We start from the raw sequence: 22,743 nt of genomic DNA, 5'->3' as shown, positions 1-22,743 counted from the left end.
TGCTACTCAGCCATACATGAAACTGTTCGTACTGGCATGTTTTAACTCAGAATGTTTTAGCAAAAATGCATATGTTCAGGAAGTACTGAGCATGCCTGGATAAATGAGACTTGGGTTGTGTGTGAGTTTGTAAATGGATGGTTCGACATGTGTGTACATTTACATGCACAGTCAAGTCAAGCTACAGTTACAGCTCGACTAGCCTTTTTGGATTCTCCATTTATTGTAGAGGCATGCGAGAAAAACAAAGTTTTCTTCACTGATTCATGTCACCTCATGGTGAGTAACTGATACACAAATGATCATTTTGTGGGTGCAGTTCTCCTTTAATGCTCCGACTGTCACACACAGCTCCTTTAAGTTTAACTGACTCACAGGAAAACGTGCATAAAATGATGTGCAACAATGGTGCAACCAGAAAAATTGGACCTCTGGTCTGTATGTGATGTCAAAATATGAAAAAGTGTCTTTTTATTTAGAAGCTGCTAAAGAACAAATTGTAAGGGAAATATTGAACGTTTTAGCACTTAAAATAACACTAGGTTACTGTTGGACGTCTTGTTTATCCTCTTTACAAGGAAAGAGTGCTTCAAATGTCCTAGAAATGAGAGGAGCATGGAGCCCCACTGAGCCGCAGAAAAGTACATATTCAGAGCTGGACAAGTCCGCACAACTCCACCTCACTCAGCACACCTCCACATAATAGGCTACATGACATAGATACCCTTATATATGTGTAAGGACCTGTGTCAGTCTCTTTTCTTCTGACTGAGGCATGTTACCACAGGCCTCATGGTGATTCACAGATCTTTGTGGCTCTTGGAGCTGAACCAGTCTTTTCTCCCCCCCTCCCCCCAGCAGATCTGACCTGAGGTCTTGTGTTCAGTAATCAGTCTCACTAATCACTATGAAACTAACCTGCTCTTTGAGACAGCTGCTCTAATAGACCCCATGAAGTTGTTAATGATCTTAGCTGCATGTCATTTTTATTCAAAAGAAATGCAAAATTAGTTGAAACTGTACTTTTTTTTAAAAAAATAATGGTTTGTGTGAACTCATTACCCTTTGCCACCCCCGGTGATTACCCTTACTCACTCAACCAGATCACCTCTTATCGTAATGCAGACTTTCTCTGTGGTTAACTTTGGCAGCCAATTTGTTCAGAGGAAGGCAGCCGCCAAGCTTCTTCTCTCACCTCTCTCTGCACACTGTTTATGCAAATCTCTGAATCCTGGGACTCTGTCTGCCCTGCTGACTCACGGGCCTGTTGCAGGGCTACAGATGGCCCTGCCAGCAGGACAACCCTCACACATGGCATCTTGCATGTATGTGTGAGGGTGTGCTATGTCTGTGAGTATATGTGTCATATCATGAAACCACTGTGGCCAACTGGTGTGAATTATCTCGCTGGAGTAACCAAGAGCAGCGTAAGTCACATCCATCGGCCATAAGAATCAACTGCATGCGAGTAATTGGCGGTTAACCGAAATCACGTAGAAATACTATGAACGGTTTCCTGCGCTGTGTACTACCCGGATCTGGTAGGACACAGACAGATAGCTAGCCACGGAAACACAGTGCCCACTGCTCACTCTCTGGCCTTCACTGGTTAGCTAGCCTTGGCTGCTCTGCACTGCGCGCCAGCCAAGCATGGGAGCGGGAGCATATCTATGTTTCCCGGGTTCTATGTTCCCCACTTATCCCTGCAAAAAAGGTTCTATGTTCCCTGCTTACACAAAAATGGTTCTATGTTTCCCAGGTTCTATGTTTCCCGCTCAACCAAGCGGGAAACACAGAACCCTTTTGGGTGGTAAGAGGGGAACATAGAACCCGGGAAACATAGAACCCTGGAAACATAGGGATGACCCTGTGGGAGCTAGCTAGCGGCACCGCTTATTCAGCAATTACCACTAGTAACGCCCTGCCAGTCCCAACAGAGTTGCTTTGAAAACATTGCACTCACCCTCCAGTCTCCCCCCAGGTCATCCTGTTAAAGCAGCAGCTCAATTTTGAGCCCCAAACCCTCTTTAGCATCGCTATTAACGCTGTTAGCACCATTAGCAGTGTAAGCATAGCTAGTGGTTCTAACATGGTTAAAATGCCAAAGAGGTTTTGTGGCTCAAAATGAAGCCACTTATTCACCAGGGCTAACACGCTGGGGACACTGGAGGGTGCCCACCATGTTTCTGCAGTAACGTCGTCCAACCACGGGGACAGTGTTTACAGCAGTAATTACAAATGAGTGGAGCCCCTAGCTATCTCCCATTTAACCCGGCGGGTGTGCAGTGAAGAGCGGACAAAGCTAACATTAGCTAACCAGTGCTGTAAAGCTGAGTTGATTCAAAAAACACATCAAACATGTCTTATTAGCAGCAGACATAACACTTGTCTTTTGTTGGACACATTTTCTGTTCTACTGTTATTAGCACAAGCCTATGGCATTTTACATTGTTTAAATTAGCCTAGCAGCTAGCGGACTTTACTCATATGAAGCCAGGGACAAAAGCAACATTCAACAAAGGTAATGTTACAAAATTCGGCTCCATTACAACTCACAAGGTTCACTGACAAAACAACTGTCTTATACTAAACACGTTTTCCAAACAAATACAACATGCTAATGTTATTAGCACAAGCCTATGGCATTTTCCATTATTTAAATTAGCCTTGTGATGAGCGGAGTTTTCCTCTACTCATATGAAGCCAGGATAAATCACACACTAGACATAAAATGCGATTTTGAGGGGGCTTTTTTATCTTCACAATTTACTGTTTCTTATCTGTGAAATTATAGTAAATAAAAGCTTCATTTCCTCTGAGGGAAATGGTGTCAGGCTAAGATAAGGTAAGATAAGATACATCTTTATTAATCCCATAATTGAGAAATTCCAGTGTTACAGCAGCCAAGGGGAAAGAGTCAGATTAAAGATTTCAAAATTTAAACTTAAAAACTTAAAACTTAAAAAACTAGGCATGCAAAATAAGTACACAATCAACAGGAGATCTGCACCGCTGCGACGTGTATTTCTGGGGAGGTGCAGGTCTTAAGAGTTATATGATGTGGGTAAATTTCTCTCTATCTACTCTATATCTTTGTTTGTCTTTAAACTAACTACACTGATGATTTGTCTGAATGTTGTACGTGGTGCCACTATGGAATGCCTTCACAAGCATCCTTTTGTGTTTCTGAATGCAGAACGCTTACGAGCACCCGCGCCCTCCCCCTGTCCTGACAGGACAACGGCTTTTTCATGTAGCTTGTTCCTCCTCTGATACAACTACCAAACCCTCTGCTCTCTATGGACTACTACATATTAACAGCTCATAATTTCCTACTCTGTTCTGACTGAGCATTTTAGGTATTAATCTCTCTTCCTCCCTATGATTCTAGCTCACAGGGAGAAAACAAATGTGGTTCCTACATGAGGTGCTCAATGTACAATTAGGAAAGTAAACTGTGAGACAATGCATTAGGGAGTGGTAGGAAAAAGACAAAGAGGGTTAAAAGGCATGAGCAGCAGATATGAAGCAGACTACAACTAAGCATTTTTCCTGACAACTCACATCCTGTTGGTCACGTTAAGTCAGGCCACTTCCCTCTACCAGTAAACTTACTTTTGTGATCACAGGTCCTCTAATACATCTATAACCATAGGTGTAGGGGCACAGATTGGTGCATAAAAATTCACCAGAAGCAAGAAATTCAGTGTTTGATACTATTTGTTTTGTATTGGAAGACTCTCAATCTCCAGTTTCATGTGTTTTGCCCCCACCAATGTTGAAGCTAAGCCCACACCCTCATCTATAAGTAATACATACTTTAAAAAACAATCCTGTCCAGTATGTTGAAATACTTTTGTGCCTGTTCCCATGACATTTCTCCTGACCTCACTTGCACCACAACAGCATCTTTTTTGTAAACCACCCCTTCTGGGAGGGTTTTGTGTTGGTGCGAGCATGCAGGTCAGCACTTTTCTTGTCCACTGAATGGTGCTTCTTGTCACAGTGGAAGTCTGCTGTAAATTAAAACCTTCATCAAGCTGATCCACTGAATAAGAAAATCCCATTAGCCTGAGCAAAAAAGACTGAGACAATACACATGAAACAGTGTGTTTCTATTTAACAGTATCAAGTGAAGGGGAAAAGCTAAGTGAGGTGATGTCACCTCTGACTTCATTCACTTCACTCACTTGACTGCTTCATTGACCACCTCACCCTGTTTATCCATTCACAAAAGATCACTGGTTGCACGGTGCAGTATCAGCCTAAAACTGCATTTGAATCCACTTAATCTACATTTTATGTAAATTGAAAAACTGTTGAAATTGCAGGAAACAAGTCACGGTGTCTAGCCATGCTGAAAGTTTCGGTTTTATCTGCAGATATCCGGCTCCGTCTGCATGGCTAGATAAGACTGGAAGTAAGTATGAAAACACTAGTTTTGACATGACAGATCTTACCGAAGACAACAAGGATGAAGAGTAATGTCGCCACTCCTGCTGTGATGTAGAACATGATGCTGATGTGGTGAGCCAGCTCGTCCAAGTCGTCCACATTAGGCACCAGGATGGGAGGCACGAGGAACCCAATGGCAATACCCAACTAGAACACAGTCAACACATACAACACAAATTAAAGAAAAAACAGTTCAGGGGCAAAGACACATTTTTGTTTTCTCAGTTAAATAAAACCAGAATGGCTTTAAATCAGGAAAGTTTTGCTTTTAACACCATTATTGCCCCTTATTTTCTAATTTCCATACATACTGACTGAATGGTACCACAACATGTGTATATAAAAGCTATTATTGTTTGCACTTAAAGGTCCAGTGTGTAGGATTTAGGGGCATCTCTTGGCAGAAATGGTACATAATATCCTCCTGAGACCCCGCGTCCTCATATGAGGACATAACATTCTGGGTTTGCTGCACCTTATACTTCATTCTACTTAACTTAGACCTGTTGTCCTCATACATGGACACATTTTTGTGTCATCTAATGGTAGCAATTGCCTAATACACTAATCCATGTAAAAACAAGATGGCAGCCATCTCTGCCAAGTCAGTCTACAGCCAATCCCGACACAAAAGTGGACAAGGTCCAAAACCTGATCACATTTTATGGCTGAAACTTGTTTATTTATGATTAATGATGTTTGTAGTTTGATGTGGCAACAAATTTGCCCAACTTTAGCAACAGCAGCATGCTTTTATAATCGTCTCCTCTGAGGACATTGGGACCAATTTGGTGTGACAGACTGTTCCTACAGACAAAAGGACGTTCCTAGCTTGGAGTGTGGATCAAGGAAAATTCATGCAGAGTTTCCAAATTAATGAATTACAAGATTTGTTGCAACATTTGTAATTTAGTTTTTGCACATCAATGTTCAGGTGATAAGTTTTATACTTTATTAGACACTTGAGACTATTAAGATAAACCCATTGTCCCCATATGAGGACATCATTTCTTTTCCCCACAAATACTTCCTGTTTAAAGACAATTTTTATATTTGTCAGGTCCTACTGATCCCATTAGCCAATATACCAAACAAAAGCTGAGGTCTCAGGAGGACAGTCATAACTCTGTTTTCATTAGATTATAATCACCTGAAACTAAGAAATGTTGTGTTCTTGTTATCTAAGAATGAGCCGTTTATATTTAGATACTGCGCGGGTCCTCTTTCACAGAGTCCAACACATCGTTTCTACAGCAGCCCAGAACAAACAAATCAAACGTTGGCTCTAGATAGGGCCATTTTTATTTTTGCAATTTCGCTTTAGCCACCATAGATTTCCTACACACTATGCATGCTGGAGAAGTTTTAGTTGGCTGCAATCTGTGACCTCACCACTAGATGCCACTAAATCCTTCACACCAGACCTTTAAAATGTAAATTTCTTTTTTTTCTCTTCTGTATTACTTTCGCTAAAAACTACTGACAGCAACAAATAAAGTTTATATTCAAATGATCTAACATTATATAATGATTTAAATGGAAATTTAATAACTTTAGGATCCAACTGATATTCAAATATAGATAGGAGCTGAATTATCTACAATACATCTTGGTCGTTCAACCTTAATTGTTAAAATAAATGATTTCAAATTTATTTCAACCATCACCAGTGGTTCCCAACTGGTTCAGCCACGGGGTCCAGAATTCTCATGGTCATTAGTTCAAGGTCCCACAGAGTTTGTTATATTGACCATCATACCTGCTTTTGGCCATGTCATTGAGCTAGTTAGCTGTCTCTGTTAAGTAGCTGTTATTTACTCACTCTACAGCAGGAAACGGCGCTTCAAAATAAAAGCCCTGTGCTGAAAATTCACTGCAAAGTTAATTCATTTGAAAATCACTTGTGGTCCATTCAGAATGGACCCTCAACCCACTTTTGGACCACGACCCACCAGTTGGGAACCACTGTTTTAAAATGGTTTTCAAACAAGCTTGTGTCAATCATCTGAAACACACCACATGCAACTTTTAGCCCCAAAGAAAACCATCTTGGAATAGTTATTCTTAGGGATGCACAAAAATATCTGCACACCATCAGTATCAGCAGATAAAGACTGCGATCTGCGATATGACAGGTTGATGAGATGACGCATAAATTATGTGACTTTTATTAATCCAATAGGTCAACTTTGCCCTGGTTGTGGTTTGTGGATAGTCTGAGGGAGAGCATCATCCAAACCTGATAAACTGGGATAACTCTTAGTTTATTTACTTTCATATGGCATTTTTTTTTGACATGGGACCTAAATTGAAGTAGTTTCCTTTTCATTGTCCTGTCAATGTGTACATCTTCAGAAGCACTGTATTTTAAGTCTGCATCTGCCAGTGGGCCATCACGATAAGGGTAGGCATAACAATATTTTAGTAGCACTATAAGGGAGACTTGATGTTCTCTGGAATATCAGTAAAAATCCAAAATTATGCATTCCTACTTATTCTCTTATTAGTACCAAATCAGGTTGCTATATGAACATGTTAAGCTGAGCAGACAAAATAGGACGAGGAGGTTTCAGCAAACAGTTGACACTATTTTCTCTGGACTCTCGCACCAAGACACTAGAGGTCCTGTGTAACTCTGGCATCCAGTGCAGCTGCATAATCTCCAGACAGCTGCCTCACTGTGTGGACTCTGCTGCAGTAGTAGAAATTAAATGGGGATTAATTAGATATTCAGACAAACCTGGTTTCCCAGAACTCCTATGGAACAAGCAGTGGAAACCTCTTTGTCTCCAAACCACACTGAGGCAAGGTAAGAGGGAATACCCAGGACGAACACTGTGGCTACTGAGCACACAAACTGGCCAAAAAAGGTGACTGGGAACAGATCGGGACCGGCGCTACCAATTTTTATCCAAGCACCAATGCAGTTAAAGGCCGACCCAACGAGGACAACGTCTCGGATTCCCCTGTTGTCCAGGAGCCACAGGACGGGCAGGATGAGTGGGATGTAAGTGAGCAGGTAGATCATGGCCAACCAGTCGATGGCCAGAGAGTCAATGTTGTAGAAGCGCATGAATATGTTGCTTATGATGCCGTACTGAAGCCACATGAAGGCATTGCTGGCTGAGACGGTGCTGAAGAGAAACAGCATGACCCAGCGGCAGTGGTAAAGTTTGGTCTCAGCCTTTGGGACCAGCTCTGCCCGGTCACCGTGCAAAGCCTCGACGTCCAACCGTGACCCAATGGAGATGGCTCTGCCCAAAGGTCCTGGAGTCCACTGCAGCGAAGCGAGGCCCGGAGCGGGATTCTTTGCAGCCTTGGACCACGGCCATTCTTCACCGCCGAGTTCAGGATTTGCATGGTTGTCTTTCAAAGCATTGTTTTGTGGCATTGTAACTGTCCTAAAGTGGCGGCCCCTGGAGCGTGAGAGGTGAGAGGTCTTAAGATTTGGAGCTTGTGTCCTCACAGCTCGCTGTCCTGTGTGCAAACTGCCTGGAGCAGGACGATGGTTTTCTTAGAGAAGCCAGAGAGAGAGCACAGCTGGAGTTTTACTCGTGTCCTCAGTCCATTCACAACTCATGCATGTGATGGCATTTAGCCTCTATACCACCTATTTATCAGTTCAGTCCTGTCATGTGACGTTAATATAGGAAATCTTTACATTCTACTCAAACCACTCCTACAAACTCAGACCTTGTGTTACCTCTTTAGTTAACTGTCTCAGTAACAGTGACCCCAGAAAACAGAAACAGATTCATTTCTCTGTTGAACTTTAGTTAAGTCTCTTGTGCAGGCTGACTCATTTGGAGGATTTTGCAGCTGCTACCACAGGTTAATGTTTCCAGGTTTTTGTTATTGATCACCTACCGATCCCTGGCCTGTACTGTTGAGGATAATTCCTGAATATCCTTTTCCTTCAGCAACACAGAGTAAATGTTGGCATTATACATTTCCGCAAACCACAGGTATGTTACTGTATATTCTATGTATATGTTAAATATGTGGTGGATATAATGCAACTTTATGTTTCTTTGTGTTTCAATTTTATGTTGTGACAATGCTGTGGTTAACATGTGGTTAGATTTAGCCACAAAACCACTTGTTTAAGGACAGGAAAAGAACATGTTTTGGCTTAACCCATTCGAACCTACTTATGTTGTGTACACAAAACACATTGTAATGCTGGAGTTCTTCTTTAAATGCACTCAAAAATCATTAGCTTTTTTTTTTTTTTTTTTTCAAATTAAAATACTTCATTAAGTGTTATTTTTTCTGTCCATTCCAAATGTAGAGAATCTGAATATGAGAAACTACCAATGGTAAAAATGACAATAAACCGTCCTTTTTTTCAACAATAAACATGAGTTAATTCATTTTTACTAAAAGGCTACATCATATCAGTAATTAAAGTGATGTTTTAAAACACATAGTACATATATTTTGTATTGTATTTCTCATTTGGACTTAGAATATCCTCAATTTCCTAAGTATCTGCAGATAACACTAGGTTCAACACCTCCTGAGACAAATATTATGTGTACTTAATCGATAGGAAGCATCATGAGCTGATAGCATCAATTGAAAAATCAATTCAACAACGTTTCCTATTTATCTATTGCTGGCACTACTACTGTCGTCAAAAACCCTGAGTAAAACCTATAAATATTTCACAATATCTTGACATGTGTAAGTAATATAACACAACTTGCAGACAGCCAGCAGCACTCCCAGACTTCCCGGGAAAACACCCACAAAGTCCGAGAGTCTCAGTGCTGCCGGCTGTCCATATCTATAATTCCTTCAGTCCACAAGGGCCCTCGAGCGGACTTTATGCAGACTTCCAGAGAGTCTGTTTGGGGTGCAGACTTCACTGATTTAATTGCCCACAAATCATTGCAATACGGACAAAATGTAGTAGTTATTATTTTCAGTAGCCACCTAAAACAACAAAACTCATGTATATATAAAACAGTTACTGTAGCCTATTAGAACTATACTTAAATCATGTAGGCCAGAAATATATTCAACATCACGATACAAGAAATATGTAGAAATATAGGCTTTTAGAGGGGAATCAAAATGCATTGTATTATTGCAGCCTACCCTATAGGTTGCGCAGTGTAATGTCAAAAATATGGTCTAGAAAAGTGGCCGAAAAACAAATAACAATCCTCTGATGGAACCAATAGGTCAAGCCAATTTATTTAGTCATAGCTTGGTCCTTATTTACAACCATCTTTGTATCTGAATGTCTGCAGCAGTCTATATGTTAACCATGAATTAATTTTGTTCACTCACAAAACAACCCTTTACATGAGTTTCATATCTTGTTATTTACAGGGACAGATGAGAATACGGAATACAGTTACAATGATTGTAATCGTGGCTTGAACGTTTCCATGGCAGCGAGTAAAACTGTCTTGAGGGCTGTCTTAACAGCCTAGACGGTGAACTTGCCACAGTACATACGATCCGCAAGTCCAAAGGGTGGACATTTGGATTCAGCCAAACGTGTCTCGCGCTTTCTCTTTGCCTTACGGTCAGACATGCTTCTTGAAAAAGGGGAGAGGCTGTGCAGCAGTCCACTTAAGATGACGTAGTGCACTGTGATTGGCTTACAGAACATCAAATCAAATACGTGTGTCTGCTGCCATCTCCCCTATACTGTAGGTGTCATGACATCCATCTTACCCTCCACCTACTGATGACAAAGTCCTCTCATAAACTTGTAAACATAACTACGTCATTTTAGAAATGTTACGAAATGTACAAAGGTAACATACCTGTGGTTTTCAGAAACATACAATGCCAATATTTTATTCTGGGGACTGGGCTACTTTGCTGTTTCGATCTCACCACAGATTTTGTTTTATGTTCTTTATAAAATCATAACTTAAAAGTGCAGACTGTAATGTGGTTCTTTTAGATATGACTTAATTAGACCTCTGTTCCCTCTTGTAGACCATTGAAGGATGTGGCATGATGCAATGTGCTGGTATTAAGCGAGGCTGCAATAAAATAACCTATGACACACCTGACCTAAGGCCAAATTTGTACAGACACAGGACATCTACTCCAGTCAGCTATCAAGTCTATCTGTCTGTCTGTGTATGTCATGCACAAATGACTGGATAAGGCTTCTGATGTTGGATTAACTCTGACACCTCTATACTGACTCTGTAGCGACGTCATCAGGAAAAGGTTCAAGGCAGTTTGAGCGCAGTTTGTTAAACCTGTCTGAAGAACAAAACATCGAATACACAAAGACAGCAAGTTGAAAGCCATAAGGTTTGTTAAGATGCTTATTAGAAGTCTGTCAGAAAAACAGAAGATGTTTCTCCTTACTTATTCAAATCATCATCCAAAAACTCAGTTCGCGCTCTGGGTTACACACAGCAAAAAAATTTCCAGCACTGAGCGATGACTTTTCAGTGACATTTTACTTGGAGTCGATGTACTGTAAGTTGACTCAAGTGTTGTTTGTTCAGAGTCTTAAAGTGTTAAATGTGCAAGCTTACATTAACAGCAGCGGCACGACGCTGATCTTTACTCTCCTGTCAGCTTATTTGGCTGCTCAGGTGGATTTTAAAACGCCCCCTCTGGCTCTAATTTAGACAAACACAAAACAACAGATGTGAAGGATTATGCGTGTGTTGTTAATGTGAAGTCACAGTCAGAGATCCCACAATTTACATGGGTAATGTACCGCACCGCATGGAACATGTAATAAATGGTCTACCACATCTAAATCAGTGTCACTCTGTACGCATTTAGTGTGACTGTAATGTCGTCTTATCATGTCTAAGCTTTGACTAAACTGGGATTACCGCACCAAGTACAGCTTTCAGATACTTCTTGGACAGACTTCAAAATTCTGCTCTCAGTTTTTTTTTTCTAACACACAGTGCTTGGCAACCCAATTGCCGCAGAAATGTTGGCATTGTACGTTTCTTCAAATCACAGATACATCACATTTGTACATTAATATGTAGCGGATATGTTGAAACCTTCAACAAGGCTTTAAATGAATGTGTGTTTAGATTTAGGCACAAAAAGCTCTTGGTTATGGTTAGGAAAACATCATGGACAGGACAATGCACCATGCCATGCCACAAAAGCTGCCCAAGGAACGTGACAAAGAGCTCAAGGCATCATCCTGGCCTCCAAATACCCCAGGTCCTATCTGACTGAACATTCGTGGGACGTGCTGTTACCCCAGAGGTATCCCCGATCCATGGTGGGGCCTCCTTGGACCTGACTTGGCTCGGACCTGTCAAGGCATGGACACAGGACCTCTGGAGGGTGTCCTATAGTGTCCAGCACCAGGGCGTTGGCTTCAGATCTTTTGGGTCCTGTGGGTTGTGAGGTTAGGTACCAGCACGTCCCACAGATGTTTGATCAGACTGGGATCTGGGGAATTCGGAGGCCAGGTCAATGCCCAGGTCTTGGTCATGTTCCCCGGACCATTCCTGAGCAGTTTTTGTGGTGTGGCATGGTGCACTGTCCTGCTGGGGCCACTGCTACTGGGGAGTGCCGCTGCCATGAGGGGGGGTACCTAGTCTGCACTGGTGTTTAGGTAGGTGGAGCACGTCAGGTGGCAACCACATACATGTCAGAGCTCAAGATTTCCCAAAAGAACATTGTAACAAGATGATTAATGTTGTTCACGTCTTAATGTTTTGGTTGATCGGCGTACGTCACTTTAGAAACTCTCATCACCTGCACGTAAGGGGGACAATAATAAATAGTTCCAAATTTAATGTAAAGAGCAAAATAATATATGTAAACAATATATGAATGTAGTTAACATTAAATTATGTAGATGCAAAATAATGAACCGAGAAGATAAGACAATCTACTGGATACATCTTCACGAAAATAAATCTCATCTTACAGTATGAAACATACAAATGTAACGCATGTGTGGTCTTCAGGAGTGTAAAGTGCCAACATTTCCCTCAGGCGACTGGGCCGTCCTTGAAGAAGTATAAAACGTGCTTTTTTTTTTTTTTGTCCTTTCGAAGTCCAGGCACTTTTCCAAATCTCATCTGTGTTCGCTGGGCCGGGACCAACATCTGTGGAGCAGCTTTGTCAGGGGACCTGAGGACATCCCAATCTGCTCACAGCTCCGAGACATAGTTTTTCAGCAAAGTGAAATTATAAATGGTTTCTTTCGCTGCCCTTTAACTTTGTGATTTTGGTGATTTACGCAAATTTAAGTCCTTTATTAGTTTGTTTCGTTCAGGGTGTTGATTGGCGGAGACATTAACTGTAAACTGATACAGAAAATGTACAAACTGGTGGCTAAACATTGACCAGAATTCAAGAAATTAAGTGTTTGATGCTGAAAATTTTCTGGAGTTTGACCCACAAACCCCAGGTTCACATGCTTGCTTTCAGACAACTTTCTATAGTTACTAGTAGGGGTGGGGGGGGAATCGATACAGCAACGTCCCGTCATATTTTTTGTGTGGCAATATCGTATCGTCATGCAGTGCCAAGTATTTTTGCTGGTGGAAAAAAATGGCTAAGGTGAGATAAATAGACAAAACTTTTTCTCATTAGATAAAACAAACGTTGACAAAGGTTCAATATATTTTGTTGCAATACTCAGCATATTTGATATCGCAACGATATTGTATCATGACTTAAGTATCGTGAAAATACTGTATCATGGACCCTTTGGTGATTCCCACCCCTAGATACTAGCAGGGATGGAAAATAATGTTTTCTGTCCACCTGCCACTGTAGCTGGTGGATCCAAAATCTACCAGCCACTCAATAGATTTCAATTGTTTTTTTTGGCTGGTGAGTGAAGCAAATCTAGCACCCATTTGCATATTTTACAAGCATTTGGCTGGTGGCTGGTGCTAATTTCCAACCCTGGTATTGGTTTCTGTCAATATGAGCCTTTCATTCATGTGTTTGATGCTTATGAATAATAAATAGCTTTGTTTTAAAGGCCTCTGTGTCTAGACATGTGTTTAATATGTATATGACATTAGAGAAACTGTCTTGTGATACAAGTTGTCTGATTTTGCAGTGACCTACAATACATTCATGGAATGTTACACACATTAGGGCATAGTGGGGGGTTCCATCTGTGTCTCTTCTTGCATGCTGGTTTGTTGCAGCCATTCATTCTCAGCAAGAGTTGTTGTCGCTTGACGCACAGATGCACTGTGATCCCTGACCCTGAACGTGCGTAATTACGCAAACGTGCCACACAGATGTGGGAATGGCCGCACGGTCGGAGGTTAGTGGAGCTAGTAGGCTACATTAAGTTTAAATCAGTGATCGAATAGGTGAAAAGCTAACTTGGTGCACCCACTGATTGGAGCACAGTGTGTGTTTTCTTGCATCCTACCTGATTCCCGAAGACTCCGATGGAGCAGGCGGTGGACACCTCCTCTGAGCCGAACCACACTGACGCGATCCTCGACGGCATCCCGAGGATGAACACCTGCGCGAAGGAGCAGGAAAACTGTCCCAGAAAGGTGACGGGGAACAGGTTGGGTTTGACGCTGGCCACTTTGATCCACGTGCCCGCACAGTTGAGCGCGGTGGCCACCAACGCGATGACCCGGAGCCCCTTTTTGTCCAGCAGCCAGGTCACCGGGAAGATAAAGGGAATGTATGTCAGCATGTAGATCATGGACATCCAGTCTATGGTGAAGGCGTCCACGCCGTAGAACTTCATGAAGATGTTGTTGATTATGCCGTACTGTATCCATTGGAAGGAGTTGCACAGTGAATAGGAGCTGAAGAGGAGGACGATCATCCAGCGCCGCTTGTACAGGCGGATGGGTCGCAGCGCTTCATAACCGTCCAGCTGACTCGGATCGTCGGCGCGCAGCACCGCGTCACCCGCCTCCAGCTTAACATGGTTCTCCAAGTCCTCTTTAGTCTCCTCGTCTTGTTTAGTCTCTCCTAACGCGTGTTTCTCGCTCATATTAACCCACTCTACTAAATATACTCATGGAGTATAAAGTTCACATTCAACTCGGCTGCTGTGGGTTAAACCACATGCAAACTGAAGTGGCTGAGGGTCGCCCTATTTAATGGGTGAACACTAAACACCCAGCGCTGTGATCGTCACACAGGCCTACAGCTTCATGTTTTCACAGCTTAAAAGCAGAAGTTCAATACAAATAAATGCTTCAAATCTCCAGAAGAGTCAACACGAAACTAGTGAGAGCTTCACAACTTCCAGATTACGCGGCATTTCCTCCCTAGCTGCTGCAGTGGTCGAGCTCACGCCTGAAATATGTAGGCTACAATCACAATGAATTAGTTACAGATAATTTCATGAATGACTAAGAGCCGTTACGGACGGTTTCCGAGTGTACACACGTGTAGGAGCGTCTGCTGTGACCCTACACCCGGACCTAAAACCGCATTAGGATCTTGGAACAAGTCGGTCAGGCACAAGGGCGGAGTTTCAATAAAGTGCTCTTTGTGGTGTCTGAGCAGCCTGTAACACCGAGATATCTCACTTTTACTACACTTTGTAACGTCCTTAAACGCCACAGTCTCTACTCTGATACAGTCTGTAGTGGAATTTGTAAAACATGTCATTTATAACCACTTATCACTTCCAGATTGAACAAAAAATGCTGATATCAGGTATTTATTTCGTCTATTTGGCTTATAAAAATGAAAAGATCACAAAAAAAGTGAATGTCATGAAAGCCTCAGTTGTGTTCAAGGACAAACATTAATTCATCCCCCCTCATGGCAGGCTATGAATGATTATTTTTGTGCTTTGCTAACATATGCTGCCTCATGTCCTGGTGAACAGTGCCATCTAGGGACTCCCTCCTCCTCACATAAATAAAAGGTGGTTTGTTACGTGTCCCTTGTCTTATCAGGACCAGAGCAGATTTCACTCTCACACACACACACACACACACACACACACACACACACACAGAAAAACACAGCGTGAAAGCATGAATAATGACAACCCAGTGGAGGTCAGAGATGATCACCTAAAAGGCATCACATTTAATAAATATCTTTAGCTGGGTCTCCTCACAGCGTCATCACCAGTACACAAGTCAAGACCCTTTGAATGCCCATTCTTCACTGCCAGCTGTTTCTTTTTTTTCTTTTTTTTTTTTTTGGTACATTGAAGCCTTATTTTTTTTAAGGATCTCGACTTTATACATTCTTTTTGTCCACAATCAAATCTGTCAAAAAATCTCCTGAGCATTATCGATCTACATTTACACACTGAAACACATTAATAAACACTCAAAACATGACAGGATGACAAAAGGTGATCTCCATGACAATAGAAATTTACAAAAATACTGTATCGTCTGAGTCACCTGAACATACAGTAGTTTTTTTTTTCTCCCGATGTAAACATAGACTGGTTGATATTCTACTCATGGAGCCATTTAAAGGAGCAGTGTGTAGGATTTAAGGGGGGGTTTAGTGGCATCCATCGGTGAAGATTCTTATCTCCTGGTTAGAATTTTCGCAGTGTTCATCGTTCAGGAGGTTTTTACAAAGAGCCAAATTATCCACAGAGGTTTCCTCCTCTTCAAAATAAACAGACAAGGTGATTTTTTAACATATAAATACACCGAATAAAGCAGTTTCACAAAAATCTGTGTTTCTCTGATGCTGTTTGGCATGTTTGAGACAGGCTGCTAGCCCAGCACTTGCTAATGCGTGCTCAGCTTTTTTCTCTGATAATCTAAGATACAGACGTTCAGGATGTTTTTACCAGGAGCCGAATTCTCTGCAGAGGTCTCCTCCTCTCCAAAAGAAATGGATCAGGTGATTAAAACCAGTAAAAACACTGAATAAAGTTGTTTCATGTTACAAATCAGTGTTTCTCTGATGCTGTTTGGCTCCTCAGAGACGGTCGCTAGCCCAGCATCTGCTAATGTGTGCTTAGCATTCTTTCTCTGATAACTTAAGCTACAGACATTCAGGAGGTTTTTACCGAGAGCTTAATTATCCGCAGAGGTCTCCTCCTCTTCAAAACAAATCGATCAGGCGATTAAAACCAGTAAAAACACTGAATAAAGCAATTTCATATTACAAATCAGTGATTAAGTGGTCGCTAGCCCAGCAACTGCTAATGTGTGCTCCACTTTTTTCTCTGATAACTTAAGATACAGACTTTCAGGGAGTATTTACCAGGAGCCGAATTATGCGCAGAGGTCTCCTTTTCTTCAAAACAAAAGGACCAGGTGATTTAAACTAATAAAAACACTGCATAAAGTCATTTCATGTCACAAATCAGTGTTTCTTGGATGCTGTTCAGCTCGTCAGAGACAGGTCGCTAGCAACTGCTAATATGTGTGTCACATTTTTTCTCCGATAACTTAAGATCCAGACATTCAGGAGGTTTTCACCAGGAGCCAAATTATCCACAGAGGTCTCCTCCTCACCAAAACTAATGGACCTGGTGATTTTAGCTGGAACCAAACAATAAATCAAGCAGTTTCATGTTAAACATAACTGTTTTTCCGGTGCTGCTCATAATGGAGGGGCTGCTAAATATGGTGGCCAACACGAAAATGCGAATGGCCCATTCTAGCGCCAGGGTTTGGTTTGTTTGTTCTGGGCTAGTGTAGAAACGTCTCCGTGGACGAGGACACACTCCCTATGTAGATATAAACAGCTCATTCTAAGGTAACGGAAACACATTGATTCTTATTTTCAGGTGATTAAACACTAAAGAAAACATATTTATTACTGTTCCACTTCTGCCATGACATCCCCCCTAAATCCTGCACACTGGACCTTTAAGTTCACACACAGATCACTGATATTAATCAGGTAAAAGCAAAGAGATGAACACAAGCACAAATAAATACTTTTCAACACTGCTTGTTACAGTTTGGGGTCCATACTGTCATCGTTTGGCAGACATGTTGGCCTGTTATACTCCTCAGTTTTGAACAACACTTATTGACACATCTCCAGTCAGTCTTTCTCTCCATTGAGGTCAGTCATCTGTTCGCAGCACGCCCTCAGGCCGCCTCAGTAGTCAGTCAGGTCAGTGCTGGTAGTGTGGTACAGTGATGTGCTGATGGTGGTAGCTGCTGTGATGAGGAGGGTAGAGGAGGTCGGGGGTCTGCAGAGCCAGACCGGTGCACTGAGGTTCGTGACTGTTCAGCACGGAGGTGAGATACTTGGCCTCCTCTGTCAGCTGCTTCACCTCCTTCCTCAGAGCAGCGTTCTCCTTCTCCAGGTTCTCACTCTCCTGGAAACACAAAGCGACAGGATGTTAGAGCAGAAAGGTCTTAGAGTTAGTTAGATATGATGATTTAAAATGATATCTGCAGCATATTCTGTTTCCATGCAAGTATTTTTGCAAGTTTTAGTGCTTGAACCACAAATCTGAATATATTTTCAAACCAGTCGCAAGAATAAATGTTGAGATTTTACTTTCCCTCATACCACGGATATGTGGATGTTAAGGCACAAAAACGTCTTGGTTACGGTTTAGGAAAGATCATGTTTTAGCCTAAAATGCCCGGTTTTGGTGGCACAATGACAACTGAAAATTCTGCAGATGTCTTGCTAAAACGCCCCCTTTTTTGAGCACAATCAAGGTTGGAAACAACGTCAATGTTTTGCTAGTAAAACAACGCTTTTATAGTGGCACGATGTTGCTGGAAATGCAGCTGATGTCTTGCTAAAACACCCCCTTTTTTGTAGCATAATCACGGCTGTAAATGATGGTTATGTCTTGCAAAAAAAAGTCTTGATAAAACTCCCCCTTTTTTGAGCACAGTCAAGGTTGGAAACAACCTAAATGTCTTGCTAAAGAAAAAACTTTTTGGTGGCACAATCACTGAAAAATGCTGTTGATGTCTCGCTAAAACAACCCTATTTTTTTAAGCACAGTCACAGCTGGAAACACCAGCAATGTCCTGCTAAACCCCCCCTTTTGTGGCATATTCACAGCTGGAAACGATGATGATGTCTCGCTACAAACACCACTTTTGGTGGCACAATCACAACTGAAAATGCTGCTGATGTCCTGCTAAAGTTCTCCCTTTTTTGAGCACAATCACGGCTTTAAACAACATCGATGTCTTACTAAAAAACACCACTTTCGGTGGCATAATCATGGTTGGAAAAGCAGCTTATGTCTTGCTAAAACCTTTACGTCTTTGTGGCATAATCACAGCTAGAAATGCCCCAATGCCTTGCTAAAACACAGTTTTTTGTCAATCTTTGCCAATCCTTGGCAGCCATTTCGCCTTTAGGTCACGACATCGACCATCCCCTAGACCTACTGAAGCCAAAGTCAGCTCATAAACATGTAATCAGAACTACATCTCTTTAGAAATGTTGATATGATAGCCTACGTATGAAAGGCACAAATGTAACGTACTTGTGGTTTGCAGAAAGGTACAATGCCAACATTTTCTTCTGGCAACTGGGCTAAGATTTTACCGCTGACCATTTTCCAAAGCATTAAAGATCTACTTGAATGTATATGCTGAATGGATGACAATGACTGACTGTCTGGTTTGTTCACCTCTTTGGTCCAAACTGATATATCAGTACAGTATGTTCTCCAGAATTTAAAAACGACAGACTTTGATGATACCCTGACTCTTATTTGGCACCATTATATGGCTGACATTTGTAGTTTTGAGTGAAATTAATCCACATTCCATGAAATCTGGTAACAGACTTTTCCACTTCAGCAAACCCACGGACTTTCCCATCAGTTTCAGTTGTACTTTGTGTACATTAGCAAACATGAGCTAACGCACTAAAGTAAGAACTTAGTGAACACTATGCCTGATAAGCATCAGCATGTACACGAGGCAAGACCCCTTGGATGCCACTGTTAGCATGTTAGCATGCTGGCTGTACTGTAAAGCCTCACAGAGCTGCTAGAGTGGCTGTAGACTGTCAGTCTTGTTTCTAATTTCATGGCAGACAGTAGTTTCCATTCAGTTCAGTAGGTGTCAGCATCAACATGTATGAATGTAATGTAATGTAGACATTTATTATTATGATGGATTGTCTATCTCAAGCAAGGCTTGGCATGTCGATTTCTATATATTGTACAGGAGCTGTGTGACAGGTCATGCTAGGAAAAAATGTATATTCAAAAAAAGAATAAATAAAAGTACTCTGCAGAAATTTTTGGCAGGGATGTAGGCTAAAATACACTTTTAAAATTTTCTTAAAACTTGACTAAAACAGTGGTATGCTCCTTTTTTTTGTCCAGAGTAACCTTATAACCAGCTGGTAACGCAAGTGAAATATTGGATTGTTGTTTTGCATTTTCATTGTCTTAGAGAGACATGTAACTGTCAAATCAAACTTTATAAAACTAAAATTAATGAAGACGAAAGGTTGCTCTGGAGTCAGCAAAAACACATTAAATCTACAGCGAGACTTATCTACTTTACTGTAAGGTAAACAATGTTGTGAAAGTGCATTGTCCTTCAACATTAACCCATGAACACTGATTCAAGCACAGAATTTACACTACAAACTGACTGAGGCACCACAATCTTACATTTTGCATGACATATGCATTTACCCAAACAAGGTCTATAGAGTATCTTTCCTACTGATCATCACCTTCAGAGATCATACAAGTAGAGCAAACTCTACGTGAGCAATTGAAAGTCTTTTTGGTGTGGGAGCAGCAGGGGAGAAAATCTTCCACTCGGTTAATGAAAAGGTCATCGCACCCTGGCCGAGAGAGTATAGCACTGAGCTGTGCGTCCTTACTGTCACAGAACCTTTGGGCAAACCCCTGTACTTGCGTCACTTAGCCAAATACAGCCCACTGCTATCAGCCCTTTACAAGAAGTGACTGCCTTTTTCTCCCCTCCTGCCCACGACATACAATTTACACAGAAGAAAAAAATACTACTGAAGAAACAGGAAATAAGGCACGGTGTCACAGAGAGGGAAAATTCGCCTTCCTGTTTATCTACTGAGACGATGACAGAGAAACCACAGTGTGCTCTGTGGTCCCCTGGTGTTCTCTGTGACTCTGACAGGCATTAAAGACATTGATAACACACACCAAGTTTCACAGGAATGTATTCAAATCTCTGGATCTACTACTGCCTACAGTTTGGCTTTTCTGAAGGTCACTATCTCCTCAGTTTATTTGATAAAGTTCACAGAAACAGCTGCTCTGAGCAGGAGTACAGTGCAGCATAGATCATCTCAGCTCGCACAAGGAAGTCACACAGATAGTAGATATGTGGTCAATGTGTCGAAATGTGTGCTGATGTAAGATGTGACAGCATGTAGAGTTATTTCAGGGTATAAAGGATCCGTATGATAATAGCATCATTACCAGAGAAGCCACTGTGTTCGTAGATTTAAAGATCATTGAAGATTTGTAAAGAAATCCAGATGACGAAATGTCGAAGGTCTTTGATAAGCCTTTCGTCAATGAATGAGCGACACATCTCACGTCAAACAACTTAAACCTGAGACAACGCTGACTAGAACTATCACACGAAATGAGCTGCATAAAAGAATAACGGGGGCAACAAAACAAAGCAGTACACCCTTCTGTTATCATATTCAGCGCTGCACTCTCTGGTGCTGGAATCTGCTGCAAAAAGGGAGTGATTGCCCACACGTGCTAATTTATTCCTTAAGCTTCTGCAAACACACAGAGCAGCGTCCAAGTGTACAGCCCAACAGAAGCCATGACACATCGCCACATGGTCAGGTGGCGTTTCGTAAATATAGTACAAACTAGTTCCCAGAGGCTGCTTATCAATCGGTCCATTTTATCATAATTTACGGCAAAAACATTGAGATGACATAACTGTTCTTTAATCTAGAATGCAGAGGTGTGGACTCAGGTCACATGAATTGAGCTCAAGTCAGATTTGAGTCACAAATTTGGTGACTTTAGACTTGACAAAATCAAAAAAGACTTGCAACTTGACTTGGAGCTTAACACCAATAGCTCATGGCTGCACTCGGATTTGAGCCTTTTGACCTTAAAATACTTAGTGTGCAATGAATCACTTCATTTCCTGAATGAGCTAACGTTACCGCTTTTCATTCCCAGGAAGTCGACACTTGATTTCCCACGCTTTGTTTGAACCAGTCCGACAGCATCCAATGAAGTTACAGGAGAGAACCATGAAGGACTAAATTTACATTTCTAAGCGCCAGTTTGAATAAATGATACTGAATAAACGAATAGAAGTATGCGACAGGTATGGGTTGAAAGTTACAGAAGGAGAGGCAACAACTACCAACTTCGGTTGACGTGTGAAGTTGCACAAAGAACAATAAGTCAAGACTAATTGTAAATGGACCTGCACTTCTTCCGACTACTCAAAGCACTTGTTACACTACGAGTCACATTCACACGAACTTTCACACCCTGGTGGCCCAGGCTACCATACAAGGTGCCATCTGCTACTCAGGTTTTAACACATTCAAACACCAACAGAACAGCCATCGGGAGCAATTTGGGGTTCAGTATGTTGCTCAAGGATACTCTGACGGGGGGACTCAAGAAACTGAGGATCGTCCGATTAGTGGACGATCCGCTCTACCTTCTGAGCCACAGCCGCCTGATATTAACATTGTGAGCCAATGCTTAGCAAACTGCTTTTAACAAACAAAGCAAATCTTGAAAAGCATTCGTAGTTTTTGTAAATAAAGAAAGAATCTCCCAGTTTGGTGATCGATAAAGTACTATCTATCTATCTATCTATCTAAATTCAGTGTTACTGGTATTACATCTGGTGAGGAGCAAATTATGACTTGTTTAAGACTCAAAACTCCAAGTTCAGGACTTGGGTCTTGACTTAGAATTTGAATGCAAAGACTTGAAACTTCCATGTGACCTTCAAAACAATGACTTGGTCCCCCCTCTGCTAAACAGTGCTAACGTCACTCCATCACTCCATGCAGGATGCCCTAACCAATGCTACATCTGCTGAACATCCTTTAGTGTGTACCTCCAGCATTGCAGTACAATAAAGCTATAACTAAATGACAGTTTTTGGGGTTAGAACAATCTTCCATCTTTTTAGTTTGTGTCTCTTTGGCTCCTAAGAAGTATAAGTCAGTGTTAAATGTTGCTTCTGGTATGTGTGTATGGTTCCCTCACCAAGTGGAGGCTGTCAGCTTTCTGGGTTTGCCTCATCCTGCTCTTCTGAGCAGCGATCCGGTTCTTCTCTCGCCGGATCACCTTCTTCGCATCATCTGAGGAGCTCTGACAAAACACAAACAGTTAGTGTGAGTGCAGTGACACAAACACCAAACAGGTGGGCACAGAGATGTTCCTGACCCTGGTAA

General features: G+C 41.7%; 2 protein-coding genes across 4 annotated transcripts in view; both read right to left on the bottom strand.

Annotated features, from left to right (window-relative positions):
* The window catches only part of flvcr2b (FLVCR choline and putative heme transporter 2b), a 38,514-nt gene extending 23,627 nt beyond the window's left edge, over window positions 1-14,887 (bottom strand). Inside the window, exons 1-2 of one of the 3 annotated variants that reach the window (XM_033648634.2) lie at window positions 13,823-14,887; window positions 4,461-4,602 (exon numbers count right to left, since the gene is read on the bottom strand). In XM_033648634.2, coding sequence (XP_033504525.1) covers window positions 4,461-4,602; window positions 13,823-14,407 — 727 coding nt within the window. In that variant the 5' untranslated portion in view covers window positions 14,408-14,887. Of the gene's footprint in view, window positions 1-4,460; window positions 4,603-7,195; window positions 8,033-13,822 lie in introns of those variants that run through there. The other 2 variants (XM_078173783.1, XM_033648633.2) reach the window with 2 other exon arrangements.
* Window positions 14,888-15,429: 542 nt separating this feature from the next.
* Window positions 15,430-22,743, bottom strand: part of batf (basic leucine zipper transcription factor, ATF-like) — an 8,571-nt gene continuing 1,257 nt past the window's right edge. The window contains exons 2-3 of the mRNA XM_033648635.2: window positions 22,556-22,660; window positions 15,430-17,683 (exon numbers count right to left, since the gene is read on the bottom strand). Coding sequence (XP_033504526.1) covers window positions 17,477-17,683; window positions 22,556-22,660 — 312 coding nt within the window. The 3' untranslated portion in view covers window positions 15,430-17,476. The remainder of the gene's footprint in view (window positions 17,684-22,555; window positions 22,661-22,743) is intronic.

Source organism: Epinephelus lanceolatus, chromosome 13, assembly GCF_041903045.1.
Source record: "Epinephelus lanceolatus isolate andai-2023 chromosome 13, ASM4190304v1, whole genome shotgun sequence".
Classification (NCBI taxonomy): Eukaryota; Metazoa; Chordata; class Actinopteri; order Perciformes; family Serranidae; genus Epinephelus; species Epinephelus lanceolatus.
This window is presented reverse-complemented; position numbering and strand designations above follow the sequence as displayed.